The 26,380-nt window shown below is 49.3% G+C and overlaps 1 protein-coding gene across 1 annotated transcript in view; it reads right to left on the reverse strand.

The window, feature by feature from the left end:
• LOC119388420 (alpha-2A adrenergic receptor) overlaps positions 1-11,508 on the reverse strand; it is a 152,003-nt gene extending 140,495 nt beyond the window's left edge. Inside the window, exon 1 of the mRNA XM_037656123.2 lies at positions 10,690-11,508. Within this exon, the coding sequence (XP_037512051.2) occupies positions 10,690-11,508 (819 nt within the window). The remainder of the gene's footprint in view (positions 1-10,689) is intronic.
• Between the last annotated feature and the right edge of the window lie 14,872 nt (positions 11,509-26,380).

The following is a 26,380-nucleotide window of genomic DNA, read 5'->3' on the forward strand; positions in this document are numbered from 1 at the left end:
AGCGGCGCTTCTAGAGCCCGCTTAGGGCTACAATACAAGTACACTAGAAAGGTACCTACTATGCCATAAATCACAATTTTTGTGAAGTTGGGAAGCGCCTACTAAGCAATTATTCGTCATTCTGCGGAGAAGCGAGGCACCAGCTACACGTCTGTAAGGCATTATGTGCACTTTGTTGACGCGACGACTGATGACAATGAAGAATTATGGCTCAGCCCTTTGTAATGGGTTGGAATCTTTAAACGGCCCACCAGTTACGTAATTTGCATTGGGTGACGCCCGGTCGCCATTTCCACCTCCCGCCATGCTGTATAACATACGTTGACGTGGGAGAGAGACTGGGGGGGGGGGGGGAGGCGACGAATTTTACTGAGACCCCGAGGAAGTGAATCATGCGCTTATGGGCTTCCTTGGCAACCAATACAAGTGCACTTGCGAGGAACCCACTACGCTATAAATCATTGTAATTTTTGAGAAGTAGGGCAGCAGGCACTGTGCCATTTTTCGTCATTCTACGGAGAGCGTTGGTACCTGCTAAACGCATGCAGGCATTATGCGCACTTTGTTGATGCTGTGCCTAATGAAGATGAAGAATTATGGCAGAGCCCTTCGTAATGGGTTGAAAGCATTCAACAACCTACTCGTTGCGCAATTCGCATTGTGACGCCTGGTTACAGAATTCGCGTTGTGCGACGCTTGGTGCTTATTTTACTGTTCTACCACGCTATATTGCATAATGTGGTTCCTTCCCGACATGAAGCCTGTATAGGACCTTTTCGCAAAGCAGCTTCAAGCACCGGCATGGCTCAGAGGTTGAATACTGGGCTCCCACGCAGAGGGCCCAGGTTCGAACCTCGTTCCATCCTGGTAATTTTTGTTATTTCGTTTTTTTCTTATTTAGAGCGATACTGGTTACGGACACCGGCGGCGGACAACTACAGCGCCAAAAACGGCCGGTGAAATGATCTCATAACAGCTTTCGCTGTAATAAACGCCGCGCAATTAGAATGTGATGTACAGTGATCTGACAGGGGTGGGTTGATTTTTTATCGATGACAGCGTAATTGCACATTAAATTTGAACATCATGTACAGGTGCCCGAGGTAGCAGAAGAGTATGTGCTATCGTCTTTTTAGGGGCGAAGCTCCTTAAGGCGGCACCCGTTCGTCCCTCGTAGTCGTCGTCATCGTAGTAGTCCGTAACAAGTCTTACGCTTTGACCTCCAAGGTGGTGCCGGTGGGAGATTTCTCCTGTGCGTTGTTGAACAATAAAAAATTCGCAGCGTGCGCGTTAACTAAAAGCCGAATTCTTCTGTCTCTCATTCCCCATTAGAAGCCATTGGCATGTTCCAGTAGGAAACGTTAGTAGAAGTAGAAGTGTAAGTGTTAGCTAAAAGCCGACTTCTTCTGTCTCTCATTCCCATTAGCAGCCATTGTTTACCTCCAAGGTAGTGCCTGGTGAGATTTCTCCTGTGCGTGATTAAACAATAAAAATTTTGTTCAAAACGCCGTTGATTGATGAAATAAACCAACGAAAGACGCCAGATGTTTTGTAAAAGCAGAACGAAAGAACGCCAGATGTTTTTCTTAAAGTGTAGTAGTAGTAGTTGTATGTAGCCACCTCGCCCGATCGTCAACGGGCGAGGTGGACCGGCAACGGCGCGAGGACCCTGCCGTACGAGAGTTAAATCACGCTAAAAGACATACTTTGCGGGCGATACACTCTAGTGAGCTTTCAACTTTTCGTCTTAATGTACATGATAAAGAAATTATTTCTACGAAAAACGCAAGGCACACCTTGAGCAATATATTTGGATTTGGGACGCTAAATGGAACCATGAGGCGATGCGAAGCCGGAGCACTTGCACGATCGCGTTCCGTTGGCTTTCGTTGGGCATGCTACCGACCTCGCGTCGTGGAACGCGCGTCCTGTCTTCCCTCTAGCCTTGCCTTTAATTCGCACAGGGCGAGCGGGTAATGCGGTCGCTCTTGGCGCTCTTTCGCTCGGGAGCGGACTTCTTCCTTGCATTTCACCGATCACAAGTGATAATGAAGGGACCACGTAAACCAACAGTACAATAAAAGTTTGATGTTTAATATATACACGATGTTTCACACTCCTTATATTATGTACTGGGCGCATTTCACGGAAGAGTTTCACGGTTTACAGATGATTCCCTCCGTAGCTTCGCCCCACTCATCATCATTCACCCCGTGGATATGCTGTGATTTTTTGTTTTTGAATAGTGTCCCTATGTAGAGATGCCCATGTCAGCATCGGTGTCGTCCGGTTGATCCACGGGATCGCGAGAAAAGGAGTTAGCGTTGTTGTGCATGCGTCTAGATTTGTGCACTATGGAGAAGTCATACTCTTGCAGACGCAACGCCCAAAGTGCAAGTCGTCCAGTTGGGTGGTTCAAAGAGGAGAGCCAACAGAGTGCGTAGTGATTTGTTAGGTGGGACCGAACAAGTGCCGTCGAAATTTCGCGACAGCCCAAACAAGCGCAAGGCATTCAGTTGTCCAATAATCGGGGTCGGGCGTGGGGAGAAGGCGGCTCGCGTAGGCGATGACGCGGTTGATGCTCAGCGAGGATAGCGCCGATGCTAGTCCCTTCTCTCCGGATGTTCGCCTTGCGTGATGGAATTTTATACCGCCGCAAAGTTCAGTCTTATGGCCATGAGCTGCTACTAGTCGTTCCCCAGCATCTGCGACTGGACGTGCTCCAGGAACATCCCGACGCTCATACGGCTATACATATGGGCATCACTCGGACTTACGAGCGCGTGAGGCGCCGCTTCTTCTGGCCTGGTCTCTATCGCTCTGTGCGTCGCTATGTTGCCTCTTGTGACCTGTGTCAGCGCCGAAAAACGCCTGCCTTGCCTCCTGCTGGTTTGCGTCAGCATTGAAATCTCTACAAAATCATTCTTCCGTGTGGGCCTCGACCTACTTGACCTGTTCCCTATTTCTACCATAAGAAACAAGTGCTTTGCCATCGGAAAAGATTATGCAACAAGATGTGCATTCGCGCGAGCGCTACCGATCAGCTGCGCTACAGATGTTGCCCAACCTCGCTGCCTTTCCTCTTCGTTTCTGTCTCTCTCTCTCTTTTACTCTACGACATCATCCTTCACCATGGCGCCCCTCGCCAATTACTAACGAATAGAGTTCGTTTACTGTTTGTCGAAGGTCGTCGATGACCTGCTCTGCTCATGTTCTACAAAACACACGATCGCTACCGCTACCACCCTGAAACGAATGGGCTCACCGAACGACTGAACCGCGCTTCAACTGACATGCTTGCCATGTACGTTTGCGACGACCACCGTGACTTGGACGTCGCTTTGCTGTACATTACTTTTTCTTATAATCCGTCCCGTCACGACACCGCCGGATTTTCTCCATTCTCCCTTTTTTATGGCCGCCATCCTGTCATGGCCTTCGACTCGTTGCTACCCTCTGACATACAATTTAAGCGACTGATTACGCTCGCGATGCAATCACCTTGGCCGCCCATGCCCGAGAGGTCGCTCGTCAGCGCCTCACAGCTTCGCAAGCGTCTCAAAAGCGACGCTGCGTTCATCGGCACCGAGAAACACAATTTTCTCCTGGTTCCCTTGTCCTCCTCTGGACGCCCTCTCGTCGTGTCGACTTAGCGGAAAAACTCCTTTCTCGTTACTCTGGTCCGTACAAGATCTTGCGCCAACTGTATGACGTCACGTACGAGAGCAGACCAGCCGACGTGTAATTGCTACCTCACCTCACCAGCAATCTTGTTCACGTCGCCAGACTCAAGCCTTATATGCCAAGGTGTTAAAGAGGGCATGTTGGTATTCCATGTTTATGAAGAGCGCACCGAAGACGAACACACAATGAAGGCACGCACACACATACCGCTACTTTCAACAGTTTATTTGTGTGATCTCGACACTACTTATAGGGCAAACCATGAGCACATATGCTGCGCAGAAGTAACAACATTACTGAGCATCACAACGGACAACAAGGAAATCAAATTCCTTTCTCGTCAGCGCGATTGAAGCTATACGAACACACCTGTCACCCAACTTTTCAATCTCTCCTGCTTCGATTATGTCGCGCGTAAGCTTATCTCCGTTATGATGCTTAGTAATGTTGCTGTTACTTCTGCGCAGCAGATGTTCTCATGGTTTGCCCCATAAGTAATGTCGAGATCACAAAAATAAACTGTCGAAAGTAGCGCTATGTGTGTGCGTGTGTGTGCCTTCATTGTGTGTTCGTCTTCAGTGCGCTCTTACGCTTCATAAACTTATATACCCACATTAAGTGATGCGCCATGATTTGAACCGGGACGGAGCTAAGCCTGCTGGGAGGCTGATGTTACGGTGAAAAGAACGAGGTAGCGGGCTCATATTAGAGGAAGAGGACGCCTCTTACCGCCGCTTGGGCACCAGCTATATTAATTGTAAATACACCAACTCTGCACTCGTGTGCCTGCTTTATTCGTGCAACAATATTCACTACAGTCCTAGTATTCCAGCGTGGTATGTGTAATCTTGGATCACGAACAAGCCAACCAGTGTTCTTCTGTGGCAATAATATGCTGTCAATTAATAAAAACTTATTTTCGGACGAACAGATGCTTCATTAAGGCATACAGTAGCAAATGCTTTTTTTATAGTTTGTTCTGCACTAGATTTGTTGAAGACGAGTGCCGACTACACGCGGACGTTCGCCACAGAGAAGTGCGAAATAATTAGCTATTTATTGTTAGGCAGACCTATCACTAGCAAATTTGTGGACGTTATGCTTGACCCTGGCGTACGCCGTCGACATTTACTTTCACAACGGTGTTTTAATGCCGAAGATTAAAGACTAAATAGTCAGATGGCAGCGAGTCACAGAGTATAAGATAAATTAAATACTGAATATGAGCAATTGAGAAGAACTGCACGTCGAACTGTTGAAAAGGTGCCACTGGCCCTGAGTGAAGCTCGCGACAGTACACGCGCAGTAGATGCAGACGTTGGTGCAAGTACGCCAAAAGACCCTCGTAACTCTGGCCCCTGCTTATGTCACATTGAAATGCGAAAGCGCGTGGTCTTCGAACAGCTGACAAGGCACAGCTGCCACTGAGATGCGTGTGGCACTAATGACCAATATGGCTTAACAGCACATGCAATACACACACGTGAGTTTGGCCACCGACTTTGGTCACATTTTGCGTGAGCGAAACATCCAGCTGGTGCACTCAAAAGGACACACATTAATCGGTCTTTTTGCCGCACGACACACGACGAACCGGAGCCGAAGGTGTGTACTGAGTTCTTCACGAGTTCGTGACGTCCCGCAAGTTATTCACCGACCTAACGCACGCTCAAAGGCACGCCTATGGTACGCGAACAGAAATTCAAAGTTTAGCCGACTGTTTGCAAACCACTTGGTAATTATATGAGCCTGTGAAAAAGCAGGCTAGCGTTTGGCGGTGCTGTAGTGCAGTGCTTACGGTATCTATTTTCGGTGCTTGGGGTCACGAGTTCGATTTCTGTGCCGTGTGTAATTTGTATGCTGATATCACGCCTGTGTGAGAATGCATCGATTACCATCTTCTAATTTAGCGCAGTGATAAATTGTGCCTTAAATTGGCCGCGGAAGGCTCTTACAGTGCCAAAATTGTATATTTTACTCCGCAACAGCTTGAGCGCCGCCTACCGACACGACGCCCAAAACAGACAGGAAAAATCTGACCTAAAATCACGCTTAAGTATTGTCGCGGCTTTTCTGAAGGCCGCTTCCTCTGGGAGTCACCTACGGAGCCGCGCAACGAAGTGACCAGCAGCGGCTGTGATTTAAACGGATTTCATGCCTACAGGCGTGGAGTCTAGCCGGGATCTGAACAATGGCAGCTTCATTGTTCAGTAATCTAAAAGTACCTTGTCATTCACGAGCTATCTCACTGAATCATTCTTACTGATAGAGTTAGGACGGTAAAAAGTAAAACCTTATTTCGGTTTGTGTTAATAAAGAGCGCTCACACATTCATTAGAAGAAAAGACAAGGCTATCGCAGGCACGAACAAAAATTTTATTGACAATCTCTGGAAGGTCGCCTGTATCATTGAGAATAAAATGTTCAGGCACCGCGTGTATACGCTTCAAGAGCCTTCTTCTCGGTTGTAATAATGCCTGACAGAGCGGGACATACACATGCAGCCTTGTGCTTACTAGGCAGGTTATTAGACAGTTTACTGCGCTTAGCGGGCTTAGGGCAATAGCGGGATAGAAATGCGCATGCGCAGCGCACTAAACGACCCGTAGCGTCTATCGTACGCGCTCAAATTGAGCGTTACTGTGTGTGCGTGGTTTACGTAGTGCACGTAAAATATGGCGACGTTTCGGACACCCGCTTGAAACTGAAGTTGGCATTGCTGTTGAAAGATTCACTTCGTTCCCAGCAAATAAATGTGTCGAATGACTTCGCTTGCCTTCAGGCCGCTTCGACGACCGAGTATTGGGGATAACTTAGCGGAGCATTTGAGATCGCTTCCCATTTCGAACGTTCCTAGGACAAGAAGATCGGTGTAAACAAATCTACAACGTATAAAATTTCGCTTTTGGTGCGTGGTTCATATTTATTCACTGAGGGCATTCTGTTTTTTTTCTTTTCATTTTTTAACGCATTTTTCTTCCGCTAGGTGACGACGCAGTGACAGATTGGGTGGCTTGATCACGTAAACGAACGTTTGCGGCATGGTAACGCTATTCTCTTAACCGCCACTATTACGCTCACGCGAAACTCAAATTGTCTAATAAGAAGGAAATCATACCTAAGAAATCCCATAGCGACCAGTTGACTTGCCAAAGTACTGTGATTCGGTAAATCAGAAACATCAATTACGCCAAGAAATAGCCTTCAGCAAACACCAAGGCCTTTAGACTTTTAAATCTTACCAGGAAATAGAGCGAAGAATACGAAGCGGAATTTTGAGCGGTGGCTATGGTGAAAGCTATTGAAAATGTTGGGTTTAGTTAAGTAGTTCGTTATGGCTGGCTCATGCACTTTGTAACTGTTTTCTTAAAGATGATAATAAACGATAATTCGACATGCATGTGTAGTCACCTTTGTTGCAGAATTGCATACCGTTAGCGATCCCTCGTCAAAACTGAAATAACACCGTCTGAAGAGCTATACTTTCAGTAAGAGAATAAATCCCTACAGTACTGACTTTCTGTGTAGTTAAAACACATGTATTATATTCGGACATTTACGAAATAAGCGAAATCAGGAAACTACGTAGAACGAAGCTTTAGTTTGTGTCATCTTCTTGGGCTAGTTCTGCCTCGCAAAAATTCACCCTTACGCATTCACCACTGGAAGACGAAGGTGATTTCCTTTTCCTTCCCATCTCCCCCCCCGTGGTATTTCTTCACCTAACGTTGTTTTTGTACCGTCTCAAGGATCGGAGGTAGTGCAAGCTTTCCGCACCTCAGCTGGTTACGCACTTGCTCCGTGATCGGACCACCTTTGACCGAGCGAAGAGATCATGTGATAGTACTTAGAAGCGCCAAACACGCGCAAGAAAAACTGGACACGCGCCTCACTGTCGCCAATGCAAACGCGAACTCTATAGAATCACCCTTCGTTTCCGGCACCGAAAGAAGTTAACGGGAGAAATATTTGAGTCTCTCCATATCCACAGAAACGCTCCCACGTGCGCCGCGGTGGAGCAGTGGTTATGGTGCTCGGCTGCTGAACCAAAGGTCGCGGGTTCGATCCTGGCCGCGGCGGTCGCATTTCAAAGGAGGCGAAATGCTATAGGCCCGTGTACTGTGCGATGTCAGTGCACGTTAAAGAACACCAGATGGTCGAAATTTCCGGAGCCCTCCGCTACGGCGTCTCTCATAATCCTGTCGTTGTTTTGGGACGTAAAACCCCAGATAATATTATTATTATTATCAGAAATGTTCCCCCGTGAATCATCAAGCCGTCTATTAACCTACTAAGCTGTGAGATGGCTTATACGCCTTGTGCACAGCCTATAGAGACGCCACTGATAGCCACCTAGCGGGCGCCGCCGACCGTACGTGCGGGAAGCCGAGCAGTACGACAGCACTTTGCACAGCTTCGCTGTGAGGAGATGGATGAAGTTCGTGGCTGCTATTTCCCCTTCGCGCGGGTGCCAGACAACTCATTCTGCGAAAGTGGACTTGTGCACGATGTTTGTCACAAACGAGCGCTTAACTAAGCGCACGTCGCCGATTTCGAAGACGGCATGAAAGCCTGGCGCCGACGGTTCGTGCGCGACACAACGCGCGCATAAAAAAAAACAAGTATCAAAAAGGCGCCGAAAGTGCGCCCCTTACCCTCTCCGCAGAAGACGCCACCGACACAGCCAACGAACGTGAAAGATCGGTATATTCGAGAAAGCAATGCAGCAGCAGCGGCGCCGTCGGATTCCGCAGACGAATCGGTGAGAGAATCTAGCCCTTTCCCTAGCTTTCGCTGTGCTACGCACACACGAATCATACGCACCTTCCCAAACCCAGGCGCGAGCCGATACAGGCAATGCAAGCGCGGGCGACGGAGAGTCAGTCAGTGAGGAGTCAGTCAGCGAAGAAGTTATGTCGTGCTAGTGATAGCATCGTTCGCTCGACCGCAGAAGACGTGTTGTTTCATGATCTAGTGCTGTGACTAAAGCATCAAGAGATGACGCCGCGGGAGCAGTGACAAGTCTTGAAGAGGGTCGCCGAGGAGACATGTGATGACCGACTGCGGAGGAGAACGAACGTCCGCGTGGAGTGAGTCGTCATGCCGGTGAATATGAAAGGTGCGTCGCCCAGACCAGCGTAAAAAGACCCAGCTATGAGGTGCAGCTCGTGGTGAACATCCGCTTTGTTTTGTTTACAAAGGTGACGTCTCAATCACTTCTTGTTCTTTCTGAAGTCAACCATTTCTTCATTTCTGTTTCTGTAAATAATAAATATAGAACTTAGCTTGTAATAGCGTGGTACCTGTACCGCGCTAGTACAAGCTAAGTTCATGGATGACCAACTCGCCCGAACTACAGCACTTCTGAAATATAGAACGTTTCAGCGAAGTGCCCTTGGGGGGCACGGCGGTCGAACCGAGCCAACACATGCTCAGGCTGATAACTTTGGTCGTCTACCAGTGTCAACATGATCGAGTGCATCCAGCGAGCACCGATATGGCAGAACGAAAGCATCAGAACAAGAAGCGACGTGTTAACTCGCACAATGACGAGGCGGCTCGCCTTTGCCGAAGAACAGCGGCGATCCATTGCTTCCGTCGCTCTTGCTCAGGAGGCCTTGCGGTAAGTGAGTAAAACCGTATGCCGGGCGCGTTTTTGTAGGTGTTTGAGCACTCCACTGCACAGCAATTGTTATTCGACATTCCTTGAAGTTTCGGCCACCACACATACGACGAACGTTGCTTATTTCATTACGGAAACGTGAACAACGCGGAAACACACGTACAACGACGTAGGAAACCAGGGCGGCCGTCTGCTTTCTTTCCCGAGAGTAATGACCGAGTTCGCCGCCTATGGCGCTTCCGTCGGTGCGCACTAGGCGTATATCGATAAGTCTTTGGCGCTGGCAATTGATCAGCGGCAGCCACCCGCACGCTTGGAATGGCCTGGGACTTTTCGACCACAGTTGTTTCACCTTAGTTTCGTGACCCTGATGCACAAAAAGTAGCTTTTGTTTTTGTTTTTGCTATATCTTTTATCTTTGAGCTGATGATTGCTCATCATTTGCTAGCTTGTTGTTGTACACGCATGGGTTTGCGTGTTGCTTTTGCCTTTTGGTGTAAGATTATACCTGGCCGCTTTCTTTAAGTACACTTTAGTTTGTAGTTGAGCACTCGTCGTGTCTAGTTGTTCTTGTGTATTCGGTGTGCTTTGCGCTTCCAAGTATCATCGTGGATCAGTACAAACACGCTCAACTTTCTGTTGTTCTAGGTCATGTGACGACGTCACAAAAATTTGCTATATGTAAAGCCATGATGGCGTCATATGGTGACTTCATCACGGGATAACTTTTTGACGCCGCTGAATTTTTGCGTTTGATGCGGCATCTAAGACTTTTGCCTTAATACACTTGACTGCTGTCTTATTCCCCTTTAAGGTTTGTGCTGATGTAATGTTCAACCCACATCATATTTTATCTGTTCTCTTGACCTGTAATTCCCCTCACTATTGTTTTAAGAAGCTTGGTAGGTAAAGACGGTCCTTGTCTTCAAATGACGGTAACAATGCGGTGTTCAAGGGACTTCCGTAGGGATCTTGTCTTCTTCAAGACTGCAGTTGCAGCCTTAAAGAAGACAAGTCTGCTTGTACGAACGTCTTATTTTATTTATGTTGTTGACGAAGCCTACGATAGAGAAATACTTTATTTTTCTGAGCTCTCTTCGATCAGTGCATGCGTTTCCACTGTCCTACTTGACTGCAGCGTTCGTGAGTGATTGCACTTTGCCTTAATTACTCTTGAATCATCATAATAACCCGTGGAAGCACGCTGCACTGAAATAGCCGACTGAACCTCGTGCTCGACACATTAGGCCTATGAAGCAAACTGTTCAGCACGCTCTTGTGGCTCGAAATTGTGGTGGGCAGCTCCACGACCCACCGCGTCACTTTTGCAGCCACAACGGACCTAAATCACCCAAGTGGCAGCACACAAAACCTCGACTCACCACGGGGTTGAGGATGTACGGCACGTGTGTCTTGGATCCGCGGCTGTTGACGTAGAAGGTGTAGATCATGTACGGCGTCCAACAGAGCAGGAAACATATGAGCACAAGGAAGAGGGTGATGTTGATGCGCTTCTGCTGCACGACCGAGTTGTGCAAGCCCATGTGACTCTTGACGCGCGACATGTGGTCGGCGATGACACGGAAGATGTTGACGTAGCAGAAGGCCATCACTCCGAGCGGAATGAAGTAGTTGGTGATGGTTATCAGGGCCGAGTGCGAGTACATCTTCAGGTCTCGCGGGTAGGCCGGACCGCACTGGGAAGCGCCGCGCTTGTAGACGATCTCCGTCAAGCCCACAAATGGTGTGACTGCGCAGAAGAAGGGCCAGAGCCAAGCGGCTGCGAGAAACACGGCCACTTTGCGGTAGCCCTCGCCCCGGTGGCTGAAAGGGCGCGTGATGCTGAGGTACTTGTGGACGCTCATATACATGAGCGTGTGTATGGAGCACATGAGGAGCAGAGCCATGGTGAAGCCGTTGAATTGACAGAAGGTACGGCCCATGACCCAGTCACCCCGGAGCAAGGTGGCCATTGAGACGGGCATGTCAAGTAGCGCCACCAGGATATCGGCGATTGCCAGATTCACGATGAACATGTTGGTGCGCGTGCGCATGCCTCTGTGTCGGAGAACTGTGAGCACCACCATGGCGTTTCCCAGCACGGCGAGCACCATAAACGCGAGGAGGAGCACCGCCATGACGCTGACCGCACCGTCGCCGTAGTAGTAATACGTGGTGCTGTTGGCAGCATCGGCCGCCATCTTCTTTAGATCCTGAAATAAACACAATTAGAAATTATGCGACGCTCGTCTTTGCGAGCCTTTTCTCACAATTTTATTGCCAAGAAACAAATTGGTATCCCACTGTAGCTTTTATTGGTGTTTCTTGTGTACACCGCAGGCAACGTACAGCTTCAATCCTGAGGTAACGCACCCTCTAAATATCATTTTCCACCACAAATAGTTCACCACGCCTGTTTTGTTGCTTCGAGTTTGCTTTGGCCTTAGAAAAAACTTCGCCTAGATCCATGGTGGCTGACGTTCTTCTATCACATCGGCACATAGACGCCGTTCTCGGAATAACTCGATTTCGCATCTCTATAGATCTTATGCAAAATTGCTTCCATCTGTCGGAGGTTTGACGAAGCTGCTGATTCGGCGCCATGTTGGAGGCTCGTGTCCGAATCGTGTTGCTGTCGCTGCTATAGCTTCTTGCTTGTATCTGCTTTGATAGGAGGCAGTGCTGGGCAGTATCGCAGATACATGTATCCTAGATACTATCGTAGATACACTTTGTGTATCTTGTATCTGTATCACGATACGTCTCGCAAGACGTGTATCAGTATCTGTATTGCCGATACATTGAAGAATGTATCGTGTATCTTAAGATACAAGGTACTGCGATCGAAGCCCCCCCCCCTCCGTGCAAAAGAATAAACGCTGACTGAACTCCGTTTCTGAATCTGATACTGTTGCCACTAAGTCACCAGAATTAAGCTAAGGGTAGTGAAAGTTTTTTTTTTATTTTTCCGCCAGAGTGTTCAAGCGAGGGCAGGTGATGAGGTCTGAGCGTCGCTATTGATGGAGCAGAGTCACGTGGTAGCGCTCGCGTCTCGACAGACAAGCGCGCAAACGTCTGCGCTCAGGCGAAATTTCGTTTTTCTGTTTTTTTTAAATGCGAAGCATTTCTTAGCGAACTTCTGCGACTTCGAGCGTATCTATCTATCTAGCTGCCTAAGACTTTGTGCTCTCCTGGCCGTTTCGTTAACAGGACGTACGCCAAAATTGGTATGGCGTAACATGACTTTCAGACGAACATAAATGACAGGTCATAATATACAAATCATAATATCCATGTCATGAACGACATGATTTACATGCCACTGTTTGGTGCTCGTGCGGCCGTTTCGTTAGTTTGATATGTACCAAAATTGATATGACGTGACAAGAGTGCATGACGAACATAAGTGACATGTCCTAAAGTGCAAATCATGACACACATGTCATGCACAGCATGATTTACATTCCACGCTCACGGTGCGCTGGTGGTCGTTTCGCTAGACAGATATACACCGAAGTTGGTATCGCGCGACGTGACTGTGTGTCGAACACAAATAAAAGGTGGTAACATGAAAATCATGGCGCGCATGTCATGCACAGCATGACTCACGTGCCACGCTCATGGTGCGTTGGCGGCCGTTTCGCTAGCCTTATATACACCAAAATTTGTATCTCGCGACGCGACTGTGTGACAGACATAAATAACAGCAGTTAATGTGAACATCATGACACGCATGTAATGCACAGCATGACTTACGTACCACGCTCAAGGTGCGCTGGCGGCCGTTTCGCTAGCTTGATATACACCAAAATTGGTATCTCGCGAGGTGACATTGTGACGAACATAATAACAGGAGTTAATATGAAAAGCACATGACTATGGAAATCATATGAGTAAGCGCGCGGGCGCCAGCGTCGGCTGTCTCATTTCCCTCAAGACCTGCATGAGCCGGAGCCCACACGATGGTACGACGGGTTGGATACCCCGTATATTCGCAAGCGTGGAGGATTTTGAATGTGCGTTATGGAATATACCCTTGCTCAACATTGCGGCAGGCGCCCCTGGAGTCCATGATAATGACCCGGGACTCTGGATCTGCGGCGGCCAGTGCAATGGCGATCTCCTTCGCAAATGTAATGTTTCAGGCAGGGAAAGTAAGGTCTTGAAGTGTAGTGTTTTGGCCGGTGACTGCCGCCGTGTACCAACCCCCACGGTGCGGGCAGGCAGAATCCGCATAGCAAACACTTGGCTTATCACCATAGATTTGAGAGACGGCCTCCGCCCGCGCAAGGCGGTGACCATCATGGGTACCTCTAGTTATGCTGTGCGGAAGGGGTCGCACCTGGAGAGCGAAGCGCCAAGCTTCGGGGATGCGGACCCATTCTTCCGTATGTGTAAGGGGGATATATTGTAACGTGGTCGTGACGTCGACGAAGGCAGCGGTCAGCACTTCAGAGATGAAACTTTATTTGGCCGAACTTGTGGCCAGGAAACTGAAAGTGAAACTACAGCTATACACTGATAGCGGCGAACAGAGCGTCGACCGTCGATTGACGGTCGACGACGCTTGCAAACGTCTGCAGGAAAGCGCTGCGAAAGGCGTCCCAAGTTCGAAGAGTGGACTCCCGATTCTCAAACCAGGTCCTTGCTACGTCTTCAAGGTAAAAGTAAACGTGGCGCAGCTTGTCCTCGGAGTCCCAGTTGTTGAATATTGAGACCCTTTCGAAAGTCTCGAGCCAGGTTTCCGGGTCTTCGAATGACGACCCGCGGAAGGTTGGCGGCTCCTTGGGCTGCCGGAGTACGATCGGCGCAGGCTGCACGGGGTCTGTCATCGTCGCTGCGGTCGGTGTTGGGACCTGGGGCTGCCTGGTTTGTTCGGGAAGGAGCCCGTGCTCTGGCTGCAGTCCCTTCTGCCTGCGGCTTGTTCGACGATCCAGGTTTTCTTTGCCGTCGTCCTCCTCGCGGCTTGGGCTTGGGTCAGCGCTTCGCGGGGGCGTCCGGATCATGGAAGAAGCAGCACCTCCACCAGATGTCACGTGGTCGGGACGTCGACGAAGACAACACTCAGCACATCCGAGATGAAATTGTTTATTTGGCCGAACTTGTGGCCGAGAAACAGAAAGTCAAACTACAGCAATACACTGATAGCGGGGAAAAGAGCGTCGACCGTCGATCATCTGATAAGCGGTCAAGCGCGTCGGCTTTTGTACAGGCGCTATCGAACTTTCCAGCAATATCGCTGGTGGCGGCGTTATCTGTCGACAAAGCTGGAACATTCGCGTGCGGGGCGCAATCTTAACAAATCGACCTACTACAATCACGAAGCTTCTCGAACACTGCCTGCGGACAGCGTCGAGCGTTGATAATCGTCCCTGCCGGTCAAACCCGAATACATCAAAACAAGACAAGAAGTGGGCGTTGCATTGCCCCCCTCTGCAAAAGCATCGTCCCGATCCTTGTGAAAGAACATAGAGGAGAAAAAACAAGTGCATGCACAAATAAATTACAATAACAAAAGAAAAAAAATACAGTCCCCAGGTTCGCTAACGCGCGAAAAACGACTTAAGGCACACGACATGGACGACTTCAGGTTGTGCGCGGCGTCGCTGGGAGTTCGTAATGCCGTCCGGGATGACCTCGTAGTCAAGAGCGCCAAGGCATCGAAGAACCTTGTATGGCCCGAAGTATCGCCGAAGGAGTTTTTCGCTAAGCCCACGTCGGCGAATCGGCGTCCAGACCCAAACACGGTCGCCGGGCTGGTATTCCATGAAGCGTCGTCGGAGATTGTAGCGACGGCTGTCGGTGTGCTGCTGGGTCTTTATGCGCAGGTGGGCGAGCCGTTGAGCTTCTTCGGCACGTTGTAAGTAAGCGGCGGCGTCGAGGTTTTCTTCGTCGATGACGTTGGGCAGCATGGCGTCAAGCGTCGTCGCCGGGCTCCTTCCGTAGACCAACATGTACGGCGTCATCTGCGTCGTTTCTTTGATGGCCGTGTTGATGCGAAGGTCACATACGGAAGGATGGCATCCCACGTCTTGTGTTCGACGTCGACGTGCATGGCCAGCCTGTCGGCAATGGTCTTGTTTAGCCGCTCGGCGAGGCAATTTGTCTGTGGGTGGTACGCTGTGGTCCGGCGGTGGCTTGTTTGGCTGTATGTCAGTATTGCCTGAGTCAGGGCAACAGTAAACGCCGTACCTCTGTCGGTGATGAGGACCTCTGGGGCGCCATGACGCAGGACGATGTTCTCAACGAAGAACTTGGCTACCTCGGCGGCAATGCCTCTGGGCAGGGCTCTTGTCTCGGCGTAGCGGGTGAGGTAGTCGGTAGCTACGACGATCCATTTGTTTCCGGTATTGGACGTCGGGAACGGCCCCAGTAAGTCCATCCGGATTTGCTGGAACAGCCGTCGAGGTGGCTCGATGGGCTGCAGAAGTCCGGCTGGCCTAGTGGGTGGTGTCTTGCGTCGCTGACAGTCCCGGCAGGTCTTTACGTAACGAGTGACGTCGGCGGAAAGGCGCGGCCAGTAGTACTTCTTCTGTATTCTTGCTGGCGTGCGAGAACACCGTTGCGCAAGAAAAACGACGTCAGTCCCCGCATGAATACCTTCGGAACAATGGTGGTGCTGCCCTCAAGGTATTCCACAAGGCCCCTGAGCTCTGGTTCCGCTCGCTGTCGTTCGGCGAAGTCGTCGGCACTTATGGTTCCCATGAAGGAGTCGTCCTCCTTGTCGTCCTGCGGCGGTGGGTCGACGGGGGCGCGAGACAGGCAGTCAGCGTCGGAGTGTTTTCTTCCGGACTTGTAAACGACGGCAATGTCAAATTCTTGAAGTCGTAGGCTCCAACGTGCGAGCCGACCTGAAGGGTCCTTCAAGTTAGCCAGCCAACACAATGCGTGGTGGTCGCTCATAACTTCGAAGGGCTTGCCGTAGAGGTAGGGGTGAAACTTGGATGTAGCCCAGATGATCGCTAGGCACTCCTTTTCTGTTGTGGAATAATTCGTTTCTGCCTTTTATAGCTACCGGCTAGCATAACTGATGACCCTTTCCTGCCCCTCAGTCTTCTGCACAAGGACGGCGCCGAGTCCTACGCTGCTTGCGTCGGTGTGGATTTCCGTATCGGCGTATTCGTCGAATTGCGCTAGTATCGGAGGCATCTGAAGGCGTCGCTTCAGTTCTTCAAATGCTTCGATTTGCGCCGTTTCCCACTTGAATGGCACGTCGGTCATCGTGAGGTGAGTTAGCTGTTCGGCGATTCGTGAAAATTCCTTGAAGCGCCTGAAGTAGGCGCACAAGCCGAGAAAACGCCGCACGGCTTTCGTGTCGGTGGGGGGCTGGAAGGCAGCGATGGCAGCTGTTTTCCGCGGGTCTGGGCGAACACCACCCTTGCTGATCACGTGGCCCAAAACAGTAGCTCCTCGTATGCAAGCGGCCCTTTTCAGGCTTCACGATAAGGCCTGAGGCCTTGATTGCCGGTAGTACAGCGTCAAGGCGCCGGGGGTGTTCGTCGAAGCTTGAGACAAACACAATGACGTCGTCCAAGTACACTAGGCAAGTCTTCCACTTCAATCGAGCCAGCACGGTGTCCATAACGCGCTGGAACGTCGCAGGTGCAGAGCAAAGACCAAAGGGCATGATCCTGAACTCAAAGAGGCCGTCTGGTGTTATAAATGCAGTCTTCTCTCGGTCTGTATCGTCGACTTCGATTTGCCAGTAGCCGGTCTTGAGGTCCATCGACGAAAAGTACCTCGCGTTGTAGAGTCGATCCAGGGTGTCGTCTATCCGTGGGAGAGGGTAGACGTCCTTCTTCGTGATTTTATTCAAGCGGAAATAATCGACGCAGAAGCGTAGGGTTCCGTCCTTCTTCTTCACTAACACCACGGGTGACGCCCATGGACTCCTCGATGGCTGGATGATGTCGTGGCGTAGCATTCCGTCGACTTGTTTTTTAATGGATTCGCGTTCTCGCGTCGAAACTCTTATGGGCTCTGCCGGAATGGCCTGGCATTTTCCTCTGTTATGATGCGATGTTTTGCGACTGGGGTCTGGCGGATTCTTGACGATGACGAAATGCAGTCCCTGTATTTCACGAGTAGGGTTTTGAGCTGTTCTTGTTTATGCTTCGGGAGGCTAGGATTGGCGTCGAAAGCTGGTTGAGGAGCTTGGTTAGTCGGTGTGGGCTCGGAAGAATCGTCGACGGCGAAAGAATTGGTGGCTTCCACAATTTCTTTGATGTAGGCGACGTCTTGCCTTTGTTTACGTGCTTATACTCGTTGCTAAAATTTGTGAGCATCACTGTTGCTTTGCCTCCCGCAACTCTGCTATTCCTCTTGCGACGCAAATCTCGGGGTTAATCTGCTGGTGCTGGTCGCCTTCAACGACGCCTTCCAGGTCTGCTGCTTTGTGAGTGCCGACGGAAATGATGACGCTGGAGCGAGGGGGAATGGTGACCTGGTCTTCCAGCACATTCAAGGCATGGTTCCCTGGCGGCATGTACCGTAGTAATGCTTTTTCTGTAGATAGTGTTATCGACTTGGATCTGAGGTCGATGACTGCACCATGAAGGCCTAAGAAGTCCATACCAAGGATGACATCTCGGGAGCAATGCTGAAGGACTACGAAGCTTGCGGGATAAATCCAGTTCTTAATGGAGACCCTCGCTGTGCAGATTCCTGCCGGCGTTACTAGGTAACCTCAAGCTGTCCGGATTTCGGGGCCTTCCCAGGCAGTCTTGACTTTCTTCAGCTTCGTCGCGAACGGTCCACTGATGACAGAATAGTGGGCTCCAGTATCGACGAGAGCGGTGACGCTGTGGCCGTCGATGAGAACGTCGAGGTCACTCGTTCGTCGCCTACCGTTTCGATTGTGTCGCGGCGTCGGATCACAGCTACGTCGGTTTGTCCCGTTGCTTCGATGTTGCGTCGTCAGGTCTTCTTCGGGCCGTGACGTTTCGACGTCAGGGCTTCGTTCGGCTTGCGGCGTGTTCTTTAGATTTCATTGCGGCGTTGTCGTCAGCGGCGGAGGATCTTCGGTATTTCGTCGTACAGCAACCGCCCCTCTAAAGCTGCCCTTAGTTTTCCGTATACGGGCTGGGTAACCGGCCTCGCGTTGGGCCAGTGTATGGTCGGTGTTGGGGGAGACGTAGCGGCCCGGCGATGCGAACGCGAAGGTTGTCGGGGCGTCCATTGTGTTCCCGCGATGTAGTCGGCGATGTCACGTGGTCTTTCCCCTCGCTGTGGACGCGGCGCGTCGATGGCGAAACCACGCAGTCCCATCCGTCGGTACTGGCAGCGGCGGTAAGTGTGGCCAGCTTCTCCGCAATGGTAGCAGAGTGGGCGATGGTCGGGGGCGCGCCAAACGTCGGTCTTCCTCGGCGTGTATAGCTGGCCGGCTGGCGGGTGGTATGACGTCGGTGGCGGCAGCGGTGGTGCCTGGTGGCGGAACTGCTGGGGCGGCGCGGCGTCTTGACGTGGGCGAGGAGGGGGGGCGTTGCATCGCGGTGCAGCAGCATAACTCACTGCTTGCAGCTGCGGCTGCGCTGACTCGGGGGTGCCCAGAGACTGGTGGAGTTCCTCTCGGACTATGTCAGTGATCGAAGCAACTTCAGGCTGTGGTAAGGCTAACAGCTTGCGCAGTTCTTCCCGCAAGATTGCTCGGATCGTTTCACGCAGGTCGTCGGAGCCGACAGCATGAACAGCTGACGGTATGAACGGGCCGTCTTGAATCGATCGGCGATTATACTGGCGGTTGCGGATTTCCAGCGTCTTCTCAATCATCGTCACCTCTGAGATGAATTCTTTGACTGTGGAGGGTGGGTTCCGTATCGGCCCAGCGAAGAGCTCTTGCTTTACCCCTCTCATGAGCAACCTGACTTTCTTGTCCTCGGGCATGGCTGGGTCAGCGTTGCGGAACAGTCTGGTCATTTCCTCTCCAAAGATGGCAACGCTTTCATTTGGAAGTTGTACCCGTGTCTCTAGCAAGGCTGCGGCCCTTTCTTTTCTGACGACGCTTGCAAACGTCTCCAGGAAAGCGCTGCGAAAGGCGTCCCAAGTTCGAAGAGTAGACTCCCGATTCTCGAACCTGGTCCTTGCTGCGTCTTCAAGGTAAAAGTAAACGTGCCGCAGCTTCTCCTCGGAGTCCCAGTTGTTAAATTTTGAGACCCTTTCGAAAGTCTCGAGCCAGGTGTCCGGGTCTTCGAATGACGATCCGCGGAAGGTTGGCGGCTGCTTGTGCTGCCGGAGTAGGATCGGCGCAGGCTGCACGGGGTCGGTTATCGTCGCTGCGGTCGGTGTTGGGACCTGGGGCTGCTTGGTTTGTTCGGGAAGGAGCCCGTGCTCTGGCTGCAGTCTCTTCTGCCTGCGGCTTGTTCGACGATCCGGGTTTTCTTTGCCGTCGTCCTCCTCGCGGCTTGGGCTTGGGTCAGCGCTTCGCGGGGGCGTCCGGATCATGGACGAAGCAGCACCTCCACCAGATGTCACGTGGTCGGGACATCGACGAAGGCAGCAGTCAGCACGTCAGAGATGAAACTCTTCATTTGGCTGAACTTGTGGCCAGGAAACTGAAAGTCAAACTACAGCTATACACTGATAGCGGCGAACAGAGCGTCGACCGTCGATCAACTGATAAGCGGTCAAGCGCGTCTGCTTTTGTAAAGGCGCTATCGAACTTTCGAGCAATATCGCTGGTGGCGGCGTTATCTCTCGACAAAGCTGGAACATTCGCGTGCGGGGCGCAATCTTAACAAAACGATCTACTACAATAGCGAAGCTTCTCGAACACTGCCTCGCGGACAGCGTCGAGCGTTGATAATCGTCCCTGCCGGTCAAACCCGAATACATCTAAACAAGACAAGAAGTGGGCGTGGCAATATGTAAGCGGGTGAGAAGGCGTCTCCCCACAGGTGTTTTGCTGAGGCGCAAGTAGCTTCTCGTAACTCCCCAAACGTGTTGGTCATCCCCAAATCGAGGAGACGCTGGTTGGACGTCGTTATGGGGAGATCGAGTGCTCTCTTGTAAACCTTGCGGAGAACTACATCCAAGGCATTCTCATCGCATTTGCGTAGGTGGGTGTAGGGAGCCGAATATAAAATTCGGCTGGTGACGTACGCATTAGGCAGCCGCAGGGCATCTTTGTGTCGTAGTCCCCCCTTTCAGGGGCGTAGCCAAGGGGGGGGTTAGGGGGGTGCAAACCTCCCGAAATTTTTCCGTTTTGCTTGCGTATACGTACACGCACACATACAAACGCACGCACGAACATACATAAAGTATGGTTGAACCCCCCCCCCCCCCCGAAAAAAATTTCTGGCTACGCCTCTGCCCCCTTTTATTGGATAGCCGACGAACCACTGGGCCACCTGGTCACCCACCATTCGTATCTTGTGCAGGGTAGTGTCAATTTTGCGCCTTTGACGAATGAAAAGCACGAACACGCGGGTGTCCTCGCATTGGGGTATCGGTCCGCAGAGTAGGGAGAGGGCAATTTTGGTTGTGCACTTCGAGTTGTGGTGAGGGTGCACGAATTCCGATTTGCTCGGGAGCACTCAAGACCACAGATACGAGCGTAGTCGTCCACAATAGCTGCCGCTTGTTGCAGGTTGGTCTCGATCTCTCCAACCGATCCTTGCGTTGCCCAAATGGTGATGTCGACCGCATACGGCGCGTATGCACGCCGGCGACATCAGCCAACTGGGTAGGGAGCTTCATCATGGCCAGATTAAATGGATGTAAGTTTAACTTATATATATATATATATATATGCAATCGGATTGACTTGTATGCAAATAACATTCTAACATTTATAGAACCACCAGTACCGATGCTGCATCTAACAGAACAAACATACGTACGTACGTCTCTTTCTCTTGTATTCAATAAGTTATGAAAATCATAATTTTATTGTTAGCACAAGCTCTTTCTAAGCTGTCTTTTTCCATCCCATGCATTAACTATGTGTCTGTATTGTTTTTCCGGTTTGCTTAATGCAATATGTCTTTAACGTGCTGACAAGATAAGCTTTCTGCGTTATTCTTACTCTTAACTGTCCGCATTATTTTGCTACTGTTTGCATACATATATTCCACTCGAGTTTACTGTTATGTCACGGCGATGTTGAGGACAAATATATAGTACTCTGCGTGTGCCCGGAGTAACGAAAATTCTGCTTACTACATAGTAAAACAGCGAAATTGCGTTGGCATTACAATAACGTAAATTATTAGGAGCCATCTTACAAATTTGGCAAAGGGACTGGAGAAACATTGTTCTACCAAACGCTCCGTTTTCCTCATTAGCGTCCCAACGAGTGATATTGCGCTATTTTCTATAGGCACTAAATTTTCTGTGGTCTTACCTTAAATGCTTAATTGCCACAGCTATTAGGGGTTACCGGCCGCGGTGGTCTAGTGGTTATGGTGCTTAACTGCGGATCGGAAGGTCGCGGCGGCCGTATTTCGATGGAGGCAAAATGCTAGAAGCCCTTGCGCTTATATTTAGGTTCTAGAACCCAAGGTTGTCGAAAATTTCGGAACCTTCCGCTACGACATCTCTCATAATCACACCACGGTTTTGGGACGAAAAACGCAACAATTATTATTAGCTCTTGGGGGTGCCGCCTGTATCGGTTTCTGTGCTTATTCACTGTGTTTGATACGGAATAGCTTATCTATTTTACCTAGATATATTTGTTTTTTAGGCGTCCTAGATACTTTTAAAGGTACTGATCAGCAGTTAATCGGAGGTATAAAAGTGGCAATATAGTGGAAATAGCGGCGGTGTCCCTGCGGCGCTTTGTGCAACTATACAATACGTCCGAGACGTTTCTGGGCTGCACATGTTCTCTCGTAGAAGAAAACATTGCTTAAAAATTGTGCATTACTCAGTACGTCATAACGAACGCTTTACACCATGTGATAAGTAGAGTGTAAAAGTGATTGCAGTTTTATGTCCTCTACGTTAACACGATGCGATGTCGCTGCCAGCGTTCTTGCTTCTGTACACCTGCCTCGTGATCCTGTATTGCGAAAACAATAACACCTTTACAGGCAAGGTGGAACACCCAGTGCTACTTGCACCCCGTGCGGATGCCTCTTATTGAAGTTCTTGTGATTAGATGACAACCCGCAAGCTCATCGGCAAGCAGAGCCGCGAGTGCGACCAATTACAAAAGCGACAAGCAAAAACCGCAATCAGCGAAGCGTACATAAAGCTGTCGTGCTAAGCAGCTAAAGCAACGTCAATAAGTTGTTTCGGAATTAAACTAATATTAGCCCCGAGACGTTGGGGTAGCGCCGCCTGGCGGGAGGCATGGATGACGTCACGGCAAGGACTCTTCGACGCCCGCCGTGACGCGCCGGCATATCACGCGCTTGCTTCGTGCGCTGTTCCGCTGATTACGTTCGCTTTTTGCCTGTCTCAAGCTTCAGATGAATGATGAAAACAGCATCGATAATGTTCCTAGTAAAACGACAAAATCTTATAGGCATTTTTTCTTCACAGTCCCCAACGGTGCCCGCGCGCCGTCATGCACACTTTGAAAGGATCAGGTTTGTTGTTGTGTCGCGCTGCTAACTTCGGGGATGGGTCTGATTCTCGACCACAGCAGCCACGTGCCGAAGGGTTTGAAAAGCAACACTCCTCTGCCTAGACACAGGAGCACGTTAAAGAATTCGAGGCGGTCTAAATTAATCTGCAGCGTGTCTCACAATCATGTCGTGGTCTTGACACGCAAGACAACTTATTCACATTCTTAGGTTGCGTTGTTCACGGGCGATTCCTTTAAAAAATATGATGGCTTCGCCTCCACAAGTGTTATTTGCATCGAACGCATCCGCGATCGGCGGACAGCATTCTTGCCGGTGTGCCAAGCCCCGCGCACGATTACGAAAGCGCATGCAGTATTGAGCTTCGCAAAATATCTCGAAAGCGCTCGCCCGAAAATACTGCCGCAGTTGTTGTGTTTGTTTTCCTTGTGTACTCGCTAACTCATCATGTTGTTTAGTTTCACGTTTTTCTCGCACTAATTTCGGGGCTTCATTTCATAAAAAAAAAGTTGAGGTTAATTATGCGAAGCATTTCTTAGCGAACCCCTGGCACTTTGGGTGTTTCTATCTACGTATCTATCTATCTATCTATCTATCTAGCCGCCTACGTCTGGGCGCTCTCCTGGTCGTCTCTATAACTTCTAATATACCAAAATTGGCACAGCAGGGGATCAATGTATGGTGAAAGCGATTCACTGTTCATGACATGAATAACGCAAAATACCTGTCGCGTACGTCATGAAACCCTTTCTCTCAGTCACGTGTGGCACATACCCGCATACCAGTGTTTAAGTTATGCGGGTATGTGCCACAGATGATACAAAGTCTCAACCAACACAGTAAACGCGAATACACACATTGACACGCAAGGAAAGTGATAATAATATTAATTGTAGGGGATTTAATTTTGACCATCTGGTATTCTTTAACGTACACCGAGATCGCACAGTGCACGGGCATCTAGCATTTTGTATTGATCGCAATGCGACCGCTGCGACCGGGATCAAATCAAATCAAAATCAAATCAAATCATTTTATTTCCCAGAAAGAAACAGGTTCTGGAGAGGTTCACTGGCTAAAAGCTGTTTATGGACAGCTTGACGAGGCCAGTGAGCCCTATACAAGGCAGTTGGGACAATGACATAGATGTGTAACAACGATAAATTCACCATAAGCTAACATTACAATACCAAATACGGTGAGAAAAACATATATATTATATACATTACTACAAAAACATCCCGATAACAAACATAGCACAGAAGATAGTTACATAGACGCGAGCAAAAACAAAAAACAAAAAAGAAAACAACTGCGAAGGAAAAACCCAACAACCATACCACCACTATCGGCAAAAAAATTTTTTAAAAATAATCACGAAATATCAGGGAAGAAATATATACAAAATTGCTCCTTGTGTATGACCTGCATCATACAATGTACATCAGATGTACAGACAAAGAAGATTATACAGACGCTGTTATTGCTATATGTTTTCCATCATATAACCTACTCGGTACAATATGGATGCACACACTGAAAGAAAAATGAAATCGTACAAGAACAACCCATTTCACAACGTCAAAACTTTAACCTATATTTACAAAAAAGGATCGCAGTTCTTTTAATGAGAAGCTGTTTACGTGACTGTATTTATTGAGAATGGTTGGTAGATTGTATTGCAATGTTTGTAATTTGTAATCATTTCGAAACCTCGGAACAAACCAAACGTCACAGTTTCTTGTTCTTAACAAAATGTTTTTTGCAGTTAGACATGCGGTATTTTTAATGAATTGTTTAAACGAAATGGAAGAGAAATAGCAGGATCGCAGAATGCGAAAGGTATACATATATTCAACTTTAATAACACCGTAGTCCCGACACACGAGTTGCGTTGATGACAAATAATCTAAATTAGCTACATGTCTAATAACCTTTTTCTGTAGGATCTGAAGTTTCATTATGTTAGTTTTTGTCGTGGTTGCCCACACCAAACTGCAGTAATTTATGTGCGAAAGAAAAAGAGCATGGTATATTTGCAATTTCACTTTTGCGGGTAAGATATGTCTGCAACGAGCCAGCACACCGACTACACTAGAGGCTTTTTTGCAGATATCAACGACGTGTTGGTTCCAGCTGAGGTTTGATGAAAACGTAACACCAAGAATTTTATGTTCATCCACAAAAAGAATCGAACCCGCGACCTTCTGGTCAGCAGCCGAGCACCGTTACCGTTACACCACCGTGGCTGACACAAGGAAAGTGAAGAAGCTGAAGACAGAACAACCCTTGAAGACGCTCAACTACCATGGTCCGCGTTCGCGTGGTCCGCAAAGTGGACCACGTCGATTACGCAAGAACCGGGGTCAATGCTTCCTATAATATGCCGAGAGAACTAAGCTTCTCATCATTACCGGTGGCTTCAACATTGACTTATCAAGACCGAACATGGCCTTGTCCTTACACTGCGTGAAAGACGGCTTGGATGTGGACAGGGCATCAAAAGACCTCGCTGCCACGTGCAGGACAGGAGGCGTCATAGATCATTTCATCGTAAGAGGCATTCAGGATTTCCACCAGCTGTGCTATACCTCGCACTTCACTACACTTAGACCCCTCGTAGCCGCGATCACGAACGGATCCGATTAACAAGTCCGGTCCAGCTGCTGGTGCTCACTGATCACGGTGATAATGACCTTGATCAAGAACTGTCAAGAACCCCTTCTACACATACACACGGGTTCGTGAAACGTGCGTGTGTTCCCATCATAACAGATAAATATAAGGATAACAACTGTAACGCAACTGTAATAACCGCAACTGTGACTGTAACGTACGTGCAGTGCGCCTGCGTGTGCCACTCGGCTGTGTGTATATCCAGGGGAACTTTGCTGAATGAAGCTTAGTTGCGAGTAACGCCTGTCCTGTGCATTTGTGTTTCTTCTTTGTGCTGTTCGGATTCACGCTATCTAGTGTTGAAGAATATAAGCAGTACATATCAGCTTACTGCGTCTGGTGATGGTAACACCCGTGTTGCTGTTGGCATCGGTACGCAACTGTAAACAACTGGTTATATAAAACATATGCGACTCTTCAGCATATGAGTGTGTTTATACCACTTCCACATTTCTCTAGGGTCATTCTGTAACGTTTCGCTCAACATGAAAAATTATACCACAGTCACCATCCCGCGCATGCTTCGCATAACATCCGTGGGATCTGCCGAATCTTTTTGTTGTCAGATAGTGTCTTCATGCAGCATCGTAGCAACGGCGCTGTTACATTGCATAAGTACTAGTTTAGATAGCCAGCTCATAAATTATGTTTTTTTTTGCATTTGATATACCCTTGCCGCGGCGGCTGCATTTTCGATGGAGGCGAAAATGTTTGAGGCCCGCGTACTTAGATTTAGGTGCGCGTTAAAGAACCCCAGGTGGTCGAAATTTCCGGAGCCCTCCACTACGGCGTCTCTCATAAACATATCGTGGTTTTGGGACGTTAAACCCTAGATATTATTATTATTATTATTATTATTATTATTATT

This window comes from Rhipicephalus sanguineus, chromosome 3 (assembly GCF_013339695.2).
Source record: "Rhipicephalus sanguineus isolate Rsan-2018 chromosome 3, BIME_Rsan_1.4, whole genome shotgun sequence".
Lineage (NCBI taxonomy): Eukaryota > Metazoa > Arthropoda > Arachnida > Ixodida > Ixodidae > Rhipicephalus > Rhipicephalus sanguineus.